Source organism: Fopius arisanus, unplaced genomic scaffold, assembly GCF_000806365.1.
Source record: "Fopius arisanus strain USDA-PBARC FA_bdor unplaced genomic scaffold, ASM80636v1 scaffold00002, whole genome shotgun sequence".
In the NCBI taxonomy this organism is placed as follows: Eukaryota; Metazoa; Arthropoda; class Insecta; order Hymenoptera; family Braconidae; genus Fopius; species Fopius arisanus.
This window is the reverse complement of record NW_011887741.1, coordinates 566,590-588,825: the sequence shown is the minus strand read 5'-3', so window position 1 is coordinate 588,825 and position 22,236 is coordinate 566,590. Positions and strand designations below refer to the sequence as shown.

Genomic DNA, 22,236 nt, shown 5'->3' with positions numbered 1-22,236 from the left:
TATAATTATTAAACTAAAATCATTTCCATGTCCACTAGGATTTTAAAAAAAGGGCAAATTTGAAATTTCATGACGTTCCCCCTTAATGACATTCAATACGACTCCAGAAAATTCCGAGTCAACTGCCCATGAAATTTCCATATATTTTTAAAAGTGGATGTGACAGACACGAATAACCCATCGGTAGGTTTGATGAGTGGTAAAAATTCGGTAGAAATAGGAGGAGGAGTCCCTCATATCCAGCAAATGCCACCAGTAACTTGCTCCGAAGCGTAGGTAACCGTGAACCGCTAACCACTTACAAAAGCCCGGGTAACAATTTTCCAAAGTAAGGTCATACGTATGCCACTTTTTAGGTGGTCGGTACTGGAGTAAAACCTCCTCCGGGCGAATAGAGAAGTTTCTTCCCCCAAAAGTTCACTGAGTACGACGGGATTTGAATCAACGGATATTCCATTGAAGGTACCACCAAAACCAGTTACAACTTTACGGCTAAAAGTACTGAGTAAGTTTGAATAAAATATCGCAAACGGGTGATAGAATGAATTTTTATTGGCGAGCAAATTCCCACCATCATTCAGTTATGGTTCACCCCATTTCACTGTAACCGTGAACTTTTTAAATAACTACATTTCACCCCATCCTATCCGAGCCAAAGTTAATCCCGTTGAGCTGGTGTGTTGTCTGTTGAAGACTCCGAAAATCACCAGCAGACGTTAGATTTAATTTAACAGGCCGTTGTATCTTAAAGTTTAGATTAAATTTTGTTCACGCACTTTAGCACAAATCAGAGTTTGCTTGGTAAAATACGTGAGGTAACAATGCAACTTTCTTACGATACCGAACCCATTAGTGAGACTACATCAGCGAGAATTAGATGCCCAACTTTGTAGACGTCAACGCTCAGAGCAGCTTGTCTGTCCTTCAAGGTCTATTGATTAATTTGATGGTTAAACATTTTCGAGGGAAACTCATCAGAAGATGTTGGAACCCTTCGTCAAAGACTGAGATTAGTATAATATTTGGGATGAAATATGCTGAGTCCTGCTGACAACCACGAGTTGAGTGGTTTTGCGATCAAACAAAAACTCTAGGTTGAACTACCTTGGGCTATGTGCGAATCATCTTGCAATGATTACCAACGTTTCGTTTCTCAATGTTGACTAGGAGTTGATGTCAAGTCATCTGGCTGCATCAAATGAGATCCTATTGGGACCCGTCCAGATGCATTTGGCCCTTGACCGAATTATTGGACTTTGATCATGCGAAGTTTCGTCAACTGCAGGGTCACGATCTGGGACCAGGACCCGTCGTTGCAAAGTTACGCTTGAGTATAACTCCAGAGTTTCATAGCAATCGGATGAGAAGGGCGTGCACAATAGTAAATTTCGAAGTTTGGGCTTGCGATGATCAGAAGATTTTGGTAGCTACTGGTCCAGATACAGCAGTATCAAATTATGGGTTGAAAACTTCATAAATAGGCGACAATAGTACAATTGTTATTTTACTGATGCTCAATCCGAAGTGAATCAATCATAAAATAGTGATTCGGTTTATTTGAGGTTGCTCGAAGTTTCTGGCATGCCGAGCTTTATCGACGGTAGATTTATGAGGTATCGAGTTTGGCCGAGGTACCTTTGTCGAGAAGTTAGATTTGAGGATAATCCCAGAGTTTCACATCAAACAAATCAAAAGGACGTATGTGCGCCGGTGGGCTTCGAAGTCTTCGTTTACGATCATGAGACATGTTCAACACTTTCCGCCAAATCGAGAATGGAATAATAATTGAAGCAAAAATGATCTCTTTCCTGTGTTTGATATTATATTGTACCATGACTGGTCTACTATCGGCTATCTGAAGTTTTGGCTTCCGTGATTAGAAGGGACTTGCAAAGTTTGCAGTTCCGCATAACCGGAACGCGCGCTATAGAACGGCATCAAAATTCATCATATCCCATAAGTTTCCGTCACATTACCCGAAGCCATTTTGTAGACTACATGGTTACAGCGATGATTACCAACATTTCGTTCACCAATGTTGACGAAAAGCGGATGTTCACCCCTCTATGCGAGGTTGACTATACGATAAAAGGGGGATATGGCCGTCGGCGCTTGTATCTATCTCGGCCGGATCTGCATCCCTAAATCACATTGATTCCTCGTTAAATCTATGATTTACGTCGTTGAGACCACATTAATGGCTTTACCTATTTCATGACCATACCTAACGTAGTTTGTATCGTCACGCGTATACCGGTGGTAAACCTCTGACGAAAACCGCCCGAAAATGTATTACATGGTTGAATTAAGGTTTGTTGTGTTATGCCATGGGTTCTGTGGCCTAGAGTTGTAGTCGCCAATGGCATTGGATTTAACCCCCTCTGAAGTGGTGGTGGGTTGTTCAACTACGCTCAATAGCCACTGGTGAATTTATGTCCTATACTTTATAAAAGGCTGAATGGGATAGGCCGACAGGGAACGCGGTACTACATTATAGTGATAAGATCGGACTGAATATGGAGCAACAATAGGGAACACCCGAGCCAGCGCTGTTGAACGTCAAGATTGTGAATTGCTACATGTGGATTAAAAGATTTGACCAAAAATCCACTCGACGATTAACTAGCCAAATTAATCAGACAAATTATCAATCTCATGATTCAAATCCGTCGAATCAATTCTCGCCTCATTGGCTAAGCTATCTTCAATGGAATTACACAAATTAGGTTATGTTTGGATAGGAAATTGATTCAAGTCGTCTAATATTCGATATTCAGACGATATCGTCGATCAAGTTTCGACTCGTTGGACAGTGTAAATCCATCCAATGGCAAACCTAGACGGTAGTTTGTGCAGCGTACTCAATCCTCCTCTGTCCTACCCGGTGAACATAGCGCCTGAATCGTGTACATCGAAATTGAACGGGAAATTTAGTGGATTGTGGTGTAGGTGAATTGTCCTCGACCCTAGTCTTCGCCTCTTCCTCGCTTACTCACTTTAATTTCCAAATTTACGTTCTGATGTCCTCTGTTGTTTACTATTCCCTTCTGACCCATATGGGCGCATTCACGACTAGAGATTAGTTCATCATCATGGAATAATAGTGTTGGTGAATCTAGGATATACGGGATTTACTCAGCAATAAACATGATGATTGGGTTGTTTGGGATTGTTGGAGGTTTCTGGTACCATAACGTCCAGACATCCGCCGACGGTGGATTGATGGGAGATCGGATTTGTGGTCAGTTGGTCGGAGAACGTCTATTCAAGTATAATGTTGGAGTGGTATAATCAGAAGATCAAAAGGCTTTGGATGCGAATACGCCCTTTTACTACTGAGGGATAAAGATGTGGATGGAAAATGTGAGAAATACGAGGGAATGATGATAGAACGGTCTCTACCAATAACCAGTCGCAAGATAAATCCATCATACAATATCATAAAAGTGTGATTGAATCATTTGAGACGGTCCGAAGTTTTAGCTTTTATGCGAGATCTTCGGCGACGGCGGATTGACGGCGGATGGAGTCGAGACGAGGTCACCTGGACGAGAAGTTTGATCTCTGTGCAATTCCAGACTTTTGCGTGGATGGAATCAGAAGGGCGCATGTAGACCAGCAAAAGCGGAAGTTTTAGCCTGTGGAGATTCGCAACTTTTCAAAACAGATATGACTTTGGGGTATTACAGACAGGTGTTCAGCGAGAAGAATTAAAATAGAGAAAAATAATATGGAGTGGTATAAAGAGGACCTATGTAGATTAAAAGTCACCATCCCCGCTGGGCCGTGAGGATGTGCCTGGAAAACTGAAAAATAGACGAAAACGACGATACAATCGTTATCTCGACGATCCGACCTAACAAAGTTTTCTCTAATGTCATTTCCCACTGAACCCCTCTGATATCGATTCGTCAATACTCGCGAGAGGGTAAACCCGATCATATTACGTGCTCTGGCTATCTCGAAATCCTGCCTCTCGACCGCCTTCCCCTTGATTTTTGTTGCATCACCGGTTCACCCGGTCTACTTGCGTAACGAATTATTGGATCATTGTGTGGAGTTTATCAGAGGCTTGGGAGTTTGAAAATCAGGGCGTAATTCAATCGATAAATCCTAAAAGAATTCACCACCGTTGATTCTGTTTTCCTTTGATCTCCAGAGACAACGTTTCACCGCAGTCGTGACGCTGAATCGATTATCCTAAGCCCTCCCTTCAAGTTTCTGATCGTGGATTCCTGAAGAATCCGGGGATAATGTCCCCCGGATTTACAGCAGATCCTATGGTACGATAACCTATAGTGTGTGTACGAAAGTACATTAGAGTCCAGTTGGCAAAATAAAATGAGATATTTTTCTCTCTTTGAAAATCGATGGACTTCCTATATTCAATCAGGGCGAATGCAAGTGGAGAGTGCCCCAGGGGATGCACGGAAAACCGAAAAAGATTTCACCAATATCCTATTAGTCGGCGTTCACTGCAGACTGTACTATCTGGGATTCACTGGCCTAGTCTAATTAACCTATCAACCATCAGTGAAATGAACGGCTTGGTATCACCTCGGTCACGAAGCTGAGCCCACTCCCACGCGGATTTCATCCTGGTATACGTGTTACGCATTGTATAATTTATTCATGCGACCGTGTATCAGTCCCTGCTTGCCAGGACTACCTTGTAAATACCATTCTGGAGGTCTCCCTTTACCCATTGAACGCTCTCTTGATCGCACTGCACTGGCTACAATTCTGGTTTGGACATTGCTATTCCAAATTCAGTTGACGGGGTAATTAATTCATAAAGGGAGCCTGTCGAACTGTTTATGGGAGGATAATCCGGATTTGGTAGTCATCGAAAGACATTTTCAATGTTCAATTTAAAAAACTTTAATTTCACTGAACTCTATCGCGAATTGACGTGATTCAAGTCAAGTTCAGGTTCATTCACGACTAAATCGCTCATTTTTTGACGCTTTTGAATAAATTCTTCGACCTGATTCGAGTCGAAAATTGTGAAATTTATTAAAAAATTGCGAAGTTAGTCGGTAGCTCAGGTGAAATTATTGATCATTGGGGGATGAAGGATGCGAAGTGGAGAGGAGAAAAAGGAAATTAATGGATTTCCCGAGCCGGTGATGTGAAATTGCCTCATTTTTGGTCGACTAACGGAGCTTTTTCATGCTGCTACTATCAGCAGTTACAATTGACTATGAACCGGTGGTATAACCGGTGGTTAGCAGCCGCTGAATGGCCACATTATCAGTTCAATATGACCTGGTGGTTCTCTGCACACTCGGTGAGACTCATCCGCGGTTATGTACAGTCATACAGGGGATTCTGTATTGAGGGACGAGTGGGTGAATTTCTCGTAGTATTTCATAGCCCCTTTCCAAATCGTTTACTATGGGTTGGATATTGGGATACATGGACGATTGCGTGAACGACGGGCACAATCGCCCCTAGGGCGTATCCGTTGGGGAGGCTTAAACAGTGGTGTCTCGTGTAGGTGGTACCGAGACGGATGGCCTTGCGGGACATTGCACGCATCCTGTTCGGTTCAACATCCTCAATTCCCTCTGATTTCGGAGGGTTCTTCGTGTAATGCCACTGATAGATATTTCAGATATTTCAAATCAAATTTCACTCACACAAATATTCACCCATAACCACAGATTGCCAACTAATATTATCCTCTCTAACATCCGCGATTATATTTTTTACTTATTCGACCTGATGATATGACATTTACCAATGGAAATTCTCTATGCTAATATTTCAGATTTGTGATGTTCCGCATTTTGAATTCTTTTCAACTTATTATTAATTTTGCTCAACACTTAAATATTGATTGATTCATTGATTTTATTGAAATGAAGCACCATTTTTGTATTTTAATATCTGGGGAAATTGGTGATCTGTTAAAAAATTTTTTAATGAAAATTTATCTACGTGAAAATTTCGTTCAGCACCCATTGTTGGATTTCCGAATAATTAACGATGAAGCGAATATTGAAGTTGAATAAAAAATATTGATGGAAGCTTTAGCTCGACTGATTCGACTAGTTCATCAATTACTCTGCGGTACTGAGCAACCAGCGATTTCGAAATTGGTAACGAATGTTTGAAATGTAGAATTGGAAAAGTGAATGCGCACAGAAGTATGAGCGATAAAATCAAATATGAGAATTCACTATACCATCAGGTTCATGCGACAACGTTAACAATGTATATGAATTCGGAAATACAATCTGTGGATGATCGCGTGTTTCTGTTTTCTCTGTACATGGATATTTATATAAATCTATAATACAGCCTCGTGAATTTTCCATTCGTAATTTGCATTTTTCATCTCGCTTCAGTGCGCCTATTTCTCCGTACCTTCATTATTCGGATAAACTTGTGAAGAATGTATAGTTTAATCGGTGGGGATCATAAATTTTAATTAACAGTGGTGAGTAGATTGTTAGTTGCGAGATTATCAGGATTTTGCATAATTTGTCATGCGTGTTTTGCTGGTTTGGGGCCGATGATCGCCGAGAGAGATCGATCTCAAGCTTTTTACATTTTTTTGGTTCGGTTTAAATTATTGCTTAAATTTCAATCATTTGAAGCGATTTGAAAAAAAAAACAGACCAATCTGATGGTAATTTATTGTGAGAATTTTCTATCAGAACAGAAATTTTCGAAGTACTCATTAAATCCAAGTAATTAATCATCATTCATATATTTCACATAAAATTTATCCAATTTGACATAAAAATAAAAAATTGAAAAAATCAGATAATTTCAAATGAATTTTATTGGATTCAATTGAATGAACAATTTTTTTAGAGGTCTTGTTTCTGATTGACAATTTCCACAAATATGAAGCAATGCCTCATGAAAAGCTCTCAAAATTAAATAATAATTGACTACATTGTCGATGGTTAGTAAAACCCATGACAAAAAAACTCCGTTCACATTCAATTTCCATCGTGCGAGTTCAATAGCTAGTAATGGAAACATATTCATCCCGCGATAAGTAACAGTGTATGAATTCAAACGTAATTGGAAACTCAATACCCTTGTGCTCTCGTGACAAATGCCTGGACATGAAATCAACTAAATGACACCATTGAAAACTAACGATAATCCATTGACATAAAAAAATTATCTCAGATTCACAATTCATTAATCCTCGATTATGGAGGAAGAACTCGTAAACTCGATTCCCTTGAGCTCCTGAAGTCTATCATTGTCGGATCAATAGGGAAAGACGGGGATGCACACAGCCAATAGAATATACTCAGTAAATCGAAGACGAGAGGTACTCAAGTTTTAATTCCATTTTCTGCAATGAAACGATTTACTGGTCTTCCATTGATACTGCCATTGATATTGATGGCAGTGAATAGGGAATCAGCGAATCGGTGCACAGAGATAAGAATTTGATAAAATTTGATAATTATTCTTATTCTCCTAAAAATGGAAATAAATCAAATGCGGAAAATTGAAATCCCACAATTCTCTGAATTTACAGTTTCCGGTGGTGAGTGCATACGGGATGAATAAGGGATTTCACCATTTTTGAGATTCCATTTAAGATCCAACTACCAAAATTTTAATTAATTACGGCGGAACCATCAGACAGATGAACTGAAAATTTTCAGACTGATCGAGGTCATCTTGAACATTTTTAAGAGGCTATCAAAGATATAATATGACTTGATTATTTACAAACGCCAGACACTATTACTCCCATCCTTTTATACCAACAAACTCTTCGTCTGTATTTTGTGGTGGTTACGTGTCTCCGGACAATCTGCGAAATAATTCAGCCGCCCCGAGAATATCAATACCGATTTGATCCCGAAACTAGTGGAAATCGCATCACGTAGTTTTTGATCTGGATAAGATTGCCAGTGGCTTTTACGAATGAATATTTCAGTGGCCGTCGCGTTAATATCTGATGGACAATGGACTGCTTCATCTCGTAAGTTCGCTGGGATAATCCATTATCAAGACTTGGGGAATATTGTCTGAGCGATTCATCGCTATTCAACGCTTGTCTCGATTCCAAATGGGTACTACCGGTGAGATAATGTAACGAAGAGGAACAGTCCCGGAATATAGACTTTTGCAGATGGATTATTTGAGGTTTATTGATGTTTGCCATAAGTTATCAGTCGAGTGGATGTCATCAGTGCAATTAGCGTAATTGAATTGTGGAGTGACGCCAACTGAATGATTCATCAACTGTTGGTAGAGGTTGTGAAAAAAATTACGAATTAAATAGATCAATTATAAAGTTAGTGATTTATTTTTCGGAATGTTTTCATTCCGCATAAGGCCCAAAAGAGTCAAACAAGTCAAGGATCAAATATTAATTACACCCTTCATCAACCCAAACAATTGCTGTTCTGCAGTTTTACCGCAGACTGAATTCTTGGTGAAAGAAACTCCGAGGAAGGCTGATGGCTATATTAATTTTCATATCCCTCATCTAGAGAATTTTCATTAATATCCCAGAAATGGTATAATAATACTCTCGTCTTGAATTACATTCGCCATTCCAAAATTTCCTGTTACGAACGATGTAAATCAGCCCCCGAAAGCAGCCAACTAAAGTGCAAAAGACACGAGGTGCTAAAAAAAACTGATGGGAAAAAAAATACTCAACTGTGTGACTCATTCCCAACGAGGTGCAAAAACACTCTTACGCCTCGACACTAATTAGTTTCTGAGTTAAAGTGGCTCTGGGGTTGGAAGGAGACGAGCGAGCGGCTGTCAAACTCTCCTCGGGGGCTCCGAGAACGAGAAGAAATAAAGAAAGAAATAAACCAAGGGCCCGGGGAAAAAAATCGCAATACACCGGGTAAAAAGAGAAATCGGTACGTCCGGGTCACCGAGGATTTCCACTTTTTGGGGTTTTCAGATGATCACAGGGAAAAGTTTCAGGGTGAAAACTTTTTAAGAGAGTCTACCTTCAGTTCTGCCAGAGGTCCAGAGTCGTTGGAGGGCATGAAGTAAATTTACTTTACTTTACTAGACTGCATTTGTATGATTTGTTTCACATTTTTCTGTAGAACCCGAAAGATGTTGATATTATTTATCAACTCTATCTGATTTTACAATCGGAAAAATGATTTATTTGGAACGAATACAAATTTTCCTTTTGAATTTCTTAATTTATTTGAAATATTTCATCGAGCCAACCACAAAATCATAATATTGGATAAATAATTCATTTTTGTAATCACCGAACAGTTGATTCATCTCTAAAAAATTCATTTGGCTGAAAAATCAAATAATGAAATTCAAATTGGAATTAAAACCAAGAACTTAGAAACTTTTTCACTTGATCATACTAAACTATTGATCTGCCCGGGTAAAAAAAAATTGTAATCGAAATATTTTTTCCAAATTTTCAAAAAATTTCTAGAAAGCTTTTCAAAAAAATTTTTTTTTGGAGACAAAAAAAAATCAGGAAACAAAACAATCGTTGAAAAGTCTTCCAGAAATTTTTTGAAAATTTAGGAAAAATATTCCCATTACATTTGTTTACCCGGGTGGCCAAAATAATCCCTCCCCCATTCGATTAATCCTCTGATCGAGTATCTTCCCTCGTCAATTAAAATCGAAACGCTGTAACCATCAGCTGATGGTCGAAGAACAGCGAAATGAGTTTTCCCAAGTGGAATTACCACCCCCGGCCCACCTCTCAAAATATGGTATCCTTTCAACTACCATCCGCATTTCGTCATAATTAAAGTCAATTAATGCAAGGAGCTGAAATTTATTCAACCACATCCGTTCGTCCGCCGAGTACGAAACACTTTGCACTACTCCATCCGCCGAAAACTCACAACTCGAGTTTTTCCCTTTCCGCTCATTTTCTCTGTCTTTTCTCATCACTCGGTGTTCATTCAGTAGGTGGATAACTAAAGTAGGAGGAAAAGTCTCATTCCCTGGAAAATTTTCGTCTCTCTTTTCGAGGGGGCGGAAGGGGGTGAAATCTTCTCCCCTGAGGGGGATGTAACCCAGCGTCTACGATTTAAGATCTACGGTAACATTAATTTTCCCTCGCAGCCCGTCGGCCGACTTAATGGCTTTTCTCAGCGAACAAATTTCTCAACCAACGGGAAAATACACTATTTTCTGTTTTAAATATCGGGATGTTGAAAATGTCATGTTTATCGGATTAACGGAGGTGTCTTTCGCCGACTCGGGAGAATTACATCTGATAATGAATGGAAGAGTCGTAATTAAGACACCGGTGCACACGAGAATTATTCTCCCTCTGCACGGAGATAAATATTTAACACAATTTACGGAATCTATTCACGAAAAAAACAATATACTTTAATCAAGTATATTCCATTTTCAATGTGATCCACAAATCCCGCGCCCTTTCCTCGATTTTACTTTCACACCAAATCGTTATTTCTCCCACCTTTCATTTTATTTATTTCCGTACAAAAAATATTTCGACTTCTCCCCATTTCAAACGAAAAAGGGGATGCACTATCCTCTCGCCCCCTACAAAAGTATCGTGACGTTGTACAGTATTGCCCTCATGGCCGTGCTATAGAAATTCTCCAATTACGAAGAGTTTTGTTTCAACTGAAAAATAAAAAAATGAAAGTGAAAAAAAAGAACTTGTTTTATGTTTTTTTTTTTTTCGTTTTAATATTCTACCGAGCGTAGAGTGAACATAACCTCTCACACCGTACGCGAAACGTGGAAACAAAAAGAGAAGACGAAAAGGGGCGTGAGGGGATGAGAAAGAGGAAAAGAGGGGAAAAATGGAAAGCGAGGAAAGGAGGAAAGAAGTACAGTTGGTCGAATACGTGGATGCAATAACGGAGGGCGAGTTATAAAAAAAATGCGGAGGGGTTGGTTGTGGAGAGGGTGGAGGGGGTGAAGTGTAGGTATTGGCCATGGCAGGTATTAAAGCATTTGTCAGGGTACTCGAATATTAGCAGAGGGTGGAGGTATGGAGTTTCCATGGTGGTGTACTTATTAGCGTCAGCCCTTCTATGCATGGCACATGGCCAACTAGTTACTGTGGCCTCGGGGCCCAGTCCAATTGCAATTGCTGAGTACGTGGTGCACCCAACGGATACTCTGTACTCTTGGGAATTACTCTTGGAATTTTAAGAAGAAACCCTTGGAATTTTTAACAACAAGTTCGCCGATTTCGTAACATGGGTTCGCGGCGGTCTAACATTTTTCGCATGTTACACCAGATGTTTATAATTATTTTTAATTATAATTTTTCCTATTATACAACTTTTTTTTGGTTATTTTATTGTTATTATTGTTATGCTAGAAGGGGAAGGCATCATTTCGCCCGAGGATTATGAAACTTTTTCGGAATTCCTACGGAATTTTTCTCTCGTTTTAGAGACAGACTGTCACTGCGAGAATTTAAACCGCACAATCATAGGGCAAAAGAAAAGCGGGAAAAACGAATGGTTTCGGCGGCTACATTGAACGGTATAAACCACTGTTTCATTCCATCATTCATCTCTCCTTATCCATCACATAACTTGAATCTCCACCCCGGAAATTGCTTTCGTCCACAGGTGCACTGTCCACCCCATACTTCACCGATTGACCACCGCAGCAATAAATACCATAATATCCCGGTATTTTTTCACTCCCCCGCTCCCCTTGGGGAATATTTTCCAGTACAGAAAAGCCACGAAAAATCCAATAACTCTGACTATCATCTCGTTTCGAGCATTTCCCATACGAAATTCTGTTCTGCATTGGCTGGTACTCGCCACAGGTCTTGTAACTTTGAATCCCATGATATATGTACGCGCTATTTCTCAGGATTAGTTCACCAGAATCGGCCGAAGGCGCAATTTTTTTATACGGTGAGAGAAAGACAGAGATATCGGGGAGGAGAAAAATAGCGGAGGAAAAGTCGTTACGGAACGGCATAACTCACCTGCCCTTATTGAAACTTCCTGAGGGAAATGGATTAAGACGTTGCGATCGAAATTTGTCGCGGAACGGTTATTCATTTTGCAAATACTTGATAACATTTATCCGATGTTTTGCAATTGGGTGCAGTGAGAAAATAATTCTTTTTTACGTGACTGAAAGAAGGATCGATTGTTTAATCACTTTTCTGTGAATATCCAATTGACGGAATTTCCAATTTTCACTCACCATTCATTTTCACTCAGAAAAATTATAAAAATGATAGGAACGTCGAAATTCATTTTACAATGAGGATGAATGAATAAATGGATGGAGAAATGAATAATAATGTAATAATCGATAGCGTGTTCACACAGTTCTGGGATGTTGCACAATAGAAATTAATTAAACTAATTGTAAACATTTTCTCTACCAATTTCTATCTTCCAAACTTGGTAATATATCGAAGGCCTGAGTATTCGTACGAAAAACTGAAATAATTTCACAATGGCGCCCTGTCATGAATAAATAAAATCAATTAGTAATCTCATTTTGCGATTTTTTAACTCAACCATTCACAGAAATATTGAATGCATCATTAATTGGAAATTATTCCACGAACTTCGTGAATAACTTATTTCATTATTATCAATTCCAGGCTTGTTTTCGTTTTATCATTAACTTTTCGATCACCCCATGGTTGTTAATTGATGCAGAATAATACTCAACTGAACAAAAGAGAATTGTCACTTATTCATTCATTTTCCAAATTACACATTCACGATTACTAATGCTTCAACATTTTTGTTGAATATTTATTATATTTTCTGTTTCTGTTTCTTCTATTCATTCGAGAGTGAAATTATAAGTCGATTTAGCTAATAGCCAAGTTTTCGAGAAATATTTCGAGATCTAAAAGACCAATTGAAATTTCCATAACTACATTTTTTGTAGGTCTCATTCTGCTCTGGTAGGAGGGTTTTAAAAAAAATATTGCTATCTCTCTTGGGTTCAGAGATATTCATCGATAACTGGAGTGGAACGAGTCGACTTAATCGCTTTGCCGGTGTAATTTCATTTGATCATTTGAAAAAAGGGTAGATTTTTTTTTCTATTTGAAGAGACGAGCACTTATCATAAACAAACTCACCATTTTATGTTTTTCACCCCCTGATCATGATACTCGTATCAAATTCAGTGGTTACGAATAATAAAACTAGCCAAGTGTTTTCCCGCGAGACTGACCCCTCGAAAGAGTTTCCAGCGTCCGGCATTTTGTTCACGCGATACATGAAGTCACGCAATGTCGTATCTCCCTAAATGTCCCTAGATCTCCGCACTAGATGCCTCGGTGACACGTAAGTAAACGCCGGCGTGTTGCTTCGACGTGAAAAAAAAAGTTTCGGGAAAATAACGCGGCCACTCACGGAATCGCCAGGCGAAATTTTCATTTTCATCATTTTTACGGGAATTCATAGAACATTATCATTTGTTAATAATCCCTAATAATTTATGCTTTCGTTTTCGATATGAAACGGAATTTTTATATGATTCTAGAGATGGGTTTTGTGATATTCTTTTTTTATTTGAGGGAAAAAATTCGGGGGCAGAAATCAGTGAGAAAGCAATTTAGTATCTAACAGTATCATGTTCGTCAGGGCTCGAGCGGGTTCAGAGAATTAACCGGGGTGCTATCTCAAGATATTATCGGTCGAGATTGTAATTTATTTCTGGTGGATTTCAACGCCTATCTGTGGATTACGGTGGTAATTGTTAATTCTGGGGTGTAATTAAATTTTTGATTGATGATTTCGGCCAGTGGAAGGGGCGGGCAGCGAGAGATTAACCAGATGTAAAATATTTCATAAGAAATAGATCTCGAACGTTGAAAACCTTTTCAACATTAAAAAAATTACCATTTTTTAAAATTCATATTATTGTAAATAATTGATTGAAATCCAGATTTTTTTTACATTTGATCCAATTCCAATTTAGCACACCTTTATCGGAAGGTGAGAAATTGAATCTTAAAAAAAATGTATGTATTTGAATCGTGCAATTATTTATCACTTGAGCTAGAAAAAAAATGTGAAAACGGTCGCCATTTCGTCAGAGAAAACGGACCCCAGTAAAACGAAACTGTCCAGTTTTCTCGTCCCCCATCAACACAAAAACAGACGTGAAATTCGGTAGTACGATGGGCCATGATGCGTTACGCTTTAAAATCACCCGGACATTTTATTTATCTGGTTTTATGCCCGATTTACATTGCAACGAATTTTGCCAGTTGCGTATGTAGCCCAGCGAAACGAGTATACATTGGTGTTATTGAAGAGGCGATGTAGGTTCTGGGGCGTGGGTTGAATGGGAATGGGGCAGTCACAGAGGACAATTCGATCGAAATGAATTTACGTTGAGAGTCCCAACTGTCTGGTATTTTCTATCTCTAGTCAATTGTTCAAACAGAATGAAATGTAAATAACAACAAACCCTATGATTACCAGTGGTCTTGATGAAACGAGAGGCGTGAATGCACGGTATTCCGAGACCATTCAATTGGTTGAGCCTTGGAGTTAAAACGTAAACAGTGAATGTTATTTTCGTGGAATAACTCGATTTCATTGCTGCGAGGGTAATCTATAATCGTGACTCTTCTAACGAGCCATCAAACCCTAGAGTGATATGATTTCAACACCTCAATGACGCCCATTAAAAATAATTATAATGAATATTGAATTCATAAATATTTATTGTGACCCTCACGAGGGTAAAGAAAAAAAATCGATTTGGCATCAGTTCGAATTATCGCTCGTATCGTTAGTCGAGGAGAAAAACACCGAATGGATCAAAATAACAGGATCTCATGATTCATCGCAACTAACGTCAAATGAAGCTCAAACTCCTAAGCGTCTAGGAGCATTCAAAACAAACACGTAAATACACCTTCTAATTAATCACATTTCATCCACATGATCAGCAACTCCAGAACGCTCCCATTCCAGTAACAACTCTAGACTTTACCGAGGGAGAACTTGGCCCTCTTGTGACACCCATAAACCTTGATGAAGAGTAGCTAGAAACTCAGCAACTAATTTAAACGATTCGCTTGGTACACGCTCGATATCAAGCCATGAGGAAGTGAAAACTGGGGTTGATGCAATGCTGGTGACACAGTATATACCATCGAAAGTGATGGCCTCTGGTCTCATACAACTACTCGTCCGCAAAAGAGGGTGAAACCACCCCCCGCGAGCCTGGGGTAACATTAAAGACATCAAGAATTTAATTAACTTAATCAGTTACTATCTCGGTATTACGGTTCATTTCACTTAAAGTCGGCGGACCACAGCCTCTCAGGATGAAAGGTCGGCTCACCGCTCGCGATTAATCATTCATAATCTGTCGGAAACTTTCGTTTCAACATTTTTAAGACCAAGAGGAAAAAACTACTTCTCAAGAAGAAGAGGTACAAGAAACTTGTCAATTTTTCAAATAATGCATAATCGTGTAATAAATCGTTTTATTCCAGCATGGGAAAATAGATGATTATGGAAAGAGCTTCTATCAGTCTTTTCATAACTTTTTATATTCACTTGTTTTTCATAATTTCAAAATTCCGTCATGAAAAGTCTTCGTTTTTTGTTCCACTCGAGAGGCAAAAATAGTTGGCCTTTAATCTTTTCCACTCACTTTCACCCAAAAATCGATGGATTTCAGTCGTCACTATTTTTTGTCCAAACTCTCGTCTGCATTTTCCGTTGAATGATTGAAGTTAACAGTCCTCCACCTCCTCATCAAAACCCCTCAATTATTCAGAGCTATTTGAGCCTTGTTTTTTTAAAACAATATGTGTATTGTCAGTTGTTCCATTCTGTTTGCCGACAACCGGATATTAAACGTTCCATTTTGAAAGACTGAAAAAGCCCATTTTCTGCTGGAAAATAAAACTACTCTCGCAACCAACATTCCTGGTGTTTCCTCCGTTCTTCCTTGTGTTTTTCCTTTATTCGGTTTCCGGGTTTTCTTGTCTCTCCGGGGAGAACTGACAGAGGGATGCGACTCTTCTGTCCGTGACACCTGCAGGAAACGCATTTTACTTTACGTCTCGTACGATTTCTTGCATACATCTTCATTGAGAAGATCTGAGTGATTTGTGGAATGAAATTGCGGAAAATTCGTAAAAAATTTCCCATTAATTTCCACACTTTGCGACTTACCTTCTTCATTGAAAAATCCGCATTTCAATTTCCGCCAAAAACTGGTTAATGCCGATAAATAAACAACGGGGTTTAATACAAACGAATGGAGTAGAAAAGACTCAATTTGAAGTCTAGGAGTAATTGATAAATCCGAGTGCACGAGTCCGCAATTTTTCTCTGCCCCTCAATTTCAAGATATATTCGTTTCAATATTCGCATAACCACTCCCCTCTAAAATCCACCCGACTATTCATCCCGAAAAAAAAATTCCCCGCCCCCCGAAAAATTTGTACGCACTCGAATCACCCCATGTGGAAAATACCAATTTTACTTGAAAAGATACGAGGTTTAACGTTTTGTACACAATCAATGGTACGAATCACCGGTAGAAATGAAATGGTCGAAATGACACGGAAATACGTTTGTTGTGTACGAATCGATTCATCGACACAGATTAATTAACAACGACGAGTGCCCGAGTTAATTATCCAGTTGTGATGAAAATAAAGTTAAAAAAATACGTATATCTGTCGGTCCGTGTGAGTTTGATAAAATCGCTCATCGTTGTCCCTTGAAATCTCGTTGAAACAATTGTCGAATTTCACGAATTTCACTGAAGTACGATGCAAACAAAAACACAGAGGCAATAGGCGGCGAATGATTTGAGGAGAATACGCTTGAAAAAATATGAGCATTGATGCTTTTATATTCACTCGTTGTTTAGTACTCAATGGAATTTCTGCATAGACTGATGGATTGTTAAATTCACTATAAACGAGATCGTCCGCGCGTGCTCCAAGAATTTCGAGGTATCTCGAGATCGATTTCCTTTCTCCTTTTTATATTGGGATTAGAATGTATACATTGAGAGAAAAATATAGGGCCCTGGAGTAATGAAATTTTTCCCAACTTTTCATAAGTGTCATAAAATAATTATCTAAAAAATCAGGAATTAAATTGATTGATGAATTTTTGGATTACATGAACAGAGGAACATTTGAAACATTTGATTTTTCGAAAGCGACAAGAATTTCGGAAAATCAGGACGAGAATTTTTACCAGTTCCGTCAGTTCAAACTAAAATACAAAAATTCAAAACACGTATTCCTCACGGTTGAATGTGAAAAGCCAACGGGAGGAATGTCAGATGCCGGTGAAAACGAGACGATAGCAAGAGGTTTAAACCAGCAAAACCCGGGGCTGTCGAGGATGAGGGGAAGCTACTAATTGCAAAAGCAATTTCCCTCAGTTGGAAAATGGGCGCAAAATTACATTAATTTTATTGATTTAAGGGAAGAGCCTCAAGAGCCGTTCAACTGTGCCTCTTCCCTAGCTACATGAACTGGTGGATATGAAACGTGCACCATTTCTGGAGAAGAAACCGACGACCGAGATGAGCTCTTCCTTGATCTCTCGTCTGCCTCCAACTTCTCTTTTTTTTTCTCATTCCGTCGAGAGCCCTTTGCCATTCAGAATTTCCTTGAGTATTTCCCGCTCTTTTCCATCCATTTGGGTTAATCATTCATTTATCGCGTACTATTAGGAATTATCATGACGGAATATATTTGAAATTGTCTTCTGCATCTGATTCATTCCCCCTTTCAGTCTAGGGCTATGACTACACATTTTAACTCTTGCCTTATATCTTACGGTTTTTTAACCATTTCGATAATTTCGGGGTTCATCCGGGTTAATGAGTGATTTCTATGTGACATTTCTATTTTTTTATTTACGAGTCAAATGTATGCAAAATCAATCATTGGCTGACGGAAAAATTGCACTTTTCAACAAAGTCATTTTCTTCCGGACAAATCGTACATCCGGCCTCTGGATATCACTAATATATATGTACTCACAAATATTCAATGTACTTTCGACATACAGTATATATATTTTTGCGATATTCATGCGGGTGTAATTGATCCATATTTCGCGTAGATACAATGTTCCGGGCGGGCCGTGTCATCAAAAAGCCCAATGGAGTCCATTTTGTCGTCCCTCGAGCACAACTGACCGCATCGGACGCACGTGGTGCCCTCCCCTACTCTCCATTAAAACGTTTAAATGAAAATCGAGTGGTCCTGAGGCGTCCTTGTACGTCCGATGTACGACATTAGTCCATTAAATGGTGACAGAGGCCACAGGACACTCACCACGTACACTGTCCGGTCTCTGTTAAGGCTTGGACGTAACCCACAACTAAAGCCAACGATATTTCCTCTTTATGTTTTCCACCCTCTCGTTTACCCGTTTCCTGCCCTTTACCCTTTCATTCTTCTGTCGCACGCGCCCAACTAAATCCACGAATTTATGAAGCGATTCCACGGAATAACACGCGTTACCAGCCCTTTCAGCGATTTAGAGGCGACGGAAAACAGTGGGAAGACAGTTGGTAATAAGGGTTCATGGAGGAACTTGATTAGCGTGTCCTCATGGGGAAAAAATTCAATTAAGTTTAGAAATTCATCGTTTTGCACTGAAGAAAAGATTTAGAAATAATAGAAACTTACAGACGGTATATTATTTCACGTCAGTTTTATGAACCACTCCTCAGACATTCTTAAAAACTTGAAACATGGGGAAATACTGATAATAATTCCGTAAGCGAACCCGATCGACTTTTTAGGTATTATTTTTTTTTATCCAAAAAGGACGGTCGACGTGAATGAAGCGTAAAATGGAATGTAATATCTTCTTTTGGACGACAGTACTTCCGATTTTAATCCCAAGGAATCCAGAATCTTAGAGAGTCAAGCACGTAAGGTATTATTGCTGAAAATGAGATGAAAAATTCGGATAAAAATGAAATGACAAAGTGCCGCTGATGCGCAGCGTGTCCCCGACGGAACGTGACGAGAATATCCAGCGATTTTGTCTCAATAAAACGTCTTATGTACCGAGAAATAAATCTATATACGGAATAAGACATGAGAAGAGAAAAATAAATGATGAATGAAATATTGTGGAGAGGTAAAGGGGTGGAAGGTGAAGGATTTTTCCCTTGGCCTCTGGTTCCAACTGAAATGGTGGGATGAAAAAAATCAATCGATCTTGACTGCACCGACGCGGAATGCCGAATGAAGATGAGAATATTCGCGGATATTTGGTGGTACATTGAGTTCATTTTATCCATCAGATTTTTTTTTTTCTCGGTGGGCATAAAGCGGATGGAACGCTGGTATTTGTGAAAAATTCAGGGCGTTATTTTTGGCTTGCACCCACAGGATATACATGCCACTCATGCGCATCTCACTTCCATCCATGAATTAACCAAAATGCGACACGAGCCATGAGATTCGCGAGCCTCAAGCTTTTCTGGCAAGCGTTATACCTCGGAACTGAAATTCTTAAAATCATGTTTTATTCAACGTGAAACGAGTCTGTCATACCACATTGCTGGGAAAATATTCGGTTAGCCATGGGTACTCGGTTCATACCATTTATCAAGGGGTTGGGGAGGACGAGCAATTCTTCAGAATTTTTCTGAACTCGGGATTAATGATGAGAGGAAATAATTTATTGCCTCTTTCGCCCGTCAATTGCGCTGTTATATATTCATTGAAATTTCACTTAATTTCTCTTAATTATTGACTGAATTGAATTTTCCTATTACAGCTTCGACTTTTAGACTCGCCGTAAAATTCATCAATTTGTCATTTTCATACGAATTTCAAATTCGCGAAATTTTCCAATTGGAAAACGCACATGTGAATGAATTTCCACTGAAAATATCAATCGAATCGAATTGCTGATTATTATTTGCAAATGGAGATTTCAAGGTGATTCATGACCGAAGAAATTAAAGAAGACATTCCTTGATTCAATCTGCAATTTCTACTTGGCATGATTAGGATAGATTCATAGTCATACGCTTGTGTCAAGTGATTTATACTCGTCACGAGTGATTTTTTATCTCAGTTTAGTCTCAGAAAATGGAGATTTTATTCCTCTGGAGAAGGCAGACATCCTCTGCGCAATGTTCTGGTGCGCAGGGGGTTGAGGGTTGTACTTTACCTCTGGTTATCACGACTTCCTAGATGGGTGGCACTCATAAAATTCACCCGTTATCGTTTACGGCTGCTGCAGCCACCACCGTACGACACAAGTTTTGTTTCTTTCTTTTAGTTTTTCGTTGGGGGTCTGCACTTGTTTAGAGTTTCTTCTCATATCGTGGGGGTTGGGGTGGAGGAGAAGGGGGGTTAACAAATCGGGGGAGTGTATTTTGAGGTTTAAGTTGAGAGGATGGAGCTGGGGCTTGGAGAGTGGTGAAGTTTATGGCTTGTTGGATCAAGTCGTTTCGGGGGATGATCTAGGATTGCTTTTGGATTATTTGCCCTGATGAGGGGTGTTTGCGATTACCCAAGGCTCGATGTGCTCCAAAGATCGACTTATCGCACCGTATGTGCACTTGCTATGTCTCTGGTCAATCTATCATGGCCAAATTAATCTTACAATTTTTCATCTTTGGAAATAAAATCCCAACTCGGAATAGCGATAATTGCAAGGCGTGAAATTATTTATAACGCAAAGTGTAATTTTGATACGTACACTATACTCAAAATGAGTATATTAACGTATCAATATATTCATGCATACATTTTCCTCCAAATCAAGTGTCTTGTCTGACTAAAATTGATTTCTTCTACTTGATTGATTCGGGGAAATATTTCTTATTCTTGAGTATTAATGGGACAATGACTTACTGCAAGCCCCTTGATGCTCCACCCTGGTGTTCTTCCGTTTGCGACAGCTAGCCTGTCGCATCAGGCACTGGTTACCATACGTCACGTCGTCACTACCGCAAACGGGTTCAACCGTCGACGGACAATCCTCGGGACACTGGCACAATCCACGACCGCTCTCCGACACAACACACACCGCACCCCAAGCGCAGAACGTTTTTTCACACGGCTCTGTAATTAAAAAATAATCACATTAAAGTCCCAACCAGTCAACACTGTCTCCAGCCATAAATTTTACCGTGCTTTTTAAAATTCCCCCACCCCCAAACTGCCGAAAAACTGGACATTAACTATCCTCGTTATTCCCTTTTTGTCGAGAATAAACTTTTCATCCGTCGTTGAGATGAAAAAAACTCCTAGCACATTAATTGTATCTACCATTTTATTTTATTGCGGTACAGATATCTCATTCGCAACTTTTTTTCAACCCCAAACTGAGCCATCCAGACCTCCCCCAGTGTGGAAAGCGAGCAAAACGAGAACAAAAATGGGGAAAAAGAAAAAAAAAATAAAATAACCGAAAGAAAGGAAGAGAGAGTCGAAGCTTTATATTGTGTGGTTGCGACGCTGGGATTTAACGACCACGACGACAATGGCATCAGGAGTGCGACGTGACCCGCAATATTTCGAGAAAGTGGAGATAGAGAAATGTCGGATGACGAAAAGCCGTTGGCACGCAGAAAACTGCAAGGGGTAAAGGGGTGGTGTCGGCAAAAAGCTTTGGAGAAAGAAATTTAAAAAAATATATGGAATATGAATCAACTCTCAGGATGAATGTGTGAAGTCGACTGTTTTCCCACCATCTCTCAACTTCTCACCGCCAGAATAACGGATAAAATCTATTTGTGATGCAATTATTTTGATCGATAATTCAGTGAGAGAGACAGGGAGTTTAAATTACCATTTAAATAGAGGGGGAGAGGTAGTATTTTTATTGCGTTCAAATCCTCTCAGAATTTAAAAAAATCTCGGCATTGAAGGAGTCAATCCAATATTTTATTATTTTTCGTTTCAAATCATCTGAAATTCCGGAACTCTAGAAAAATGGGTACAGTAATTTTTCTGTTAATATTCACTAACTATTTTCGATATCCGAAGAAATAAGAGCTAATTCCCACCTCGTTAATTTAAAACGCCCTGTGATTGACACTAAAAATCCCAGAAATCTGTTCTAGATAATCCCCGATCATTAATATAGCAGACGACTTGATCCCACGGAGAAGACGAAAAAAAAAATGGCTCGATTCACCCTAGACTGGGTCAATCGTCTTTCTCAGGGAGAAAGACGGAATTTCCTTTTCTGTTATTTCTTACCATTGACGTATAAGCTTCTTTATCCACTTCTTTGGGTCTTCCGGGACGTTCTCTCAAGCCTTCACGAGGAGATT

At 39.3% G+C, this 22,236-nt stretch overlaps 2 protein-coding genes across 7 annotated transcripts in view; one reads left to right on the top strand and one right to left on the bottom strand.

Annotated features, from left to right (window-relative positions):
* The window catches only part of LOC105265985 (agrin), a 219,642-nt gene that overhangs the window by 39,111 nt on the left and 158,295 nt on the right, over window positions 1–22,236 (bottom strand). For all 6 annotated transcript variants that reach the window (XM_011303875.1, XM_011303885.1, XM_011303849.1 and 3 more), the window contains one exon: window positions 20,810–21,019. In XM_011303875.1, coding sequence (XP_011302177.1) covers window positions 20,810–21,019 — 210 coding nt within the window. The remainder of the gene's footprint in view (window positions 1–20,809; window positions 21,020–22,236) is intronic.
* The window catches only part of LOC105265931 (histone H2B.1, embryonic-like), a 69,389-nt gene that overhangs the window by 46,084 nt on the left and 1,069 nt on the right, over window positions 1–22,236 (top strand). The window lies entirely within an intron of this gene.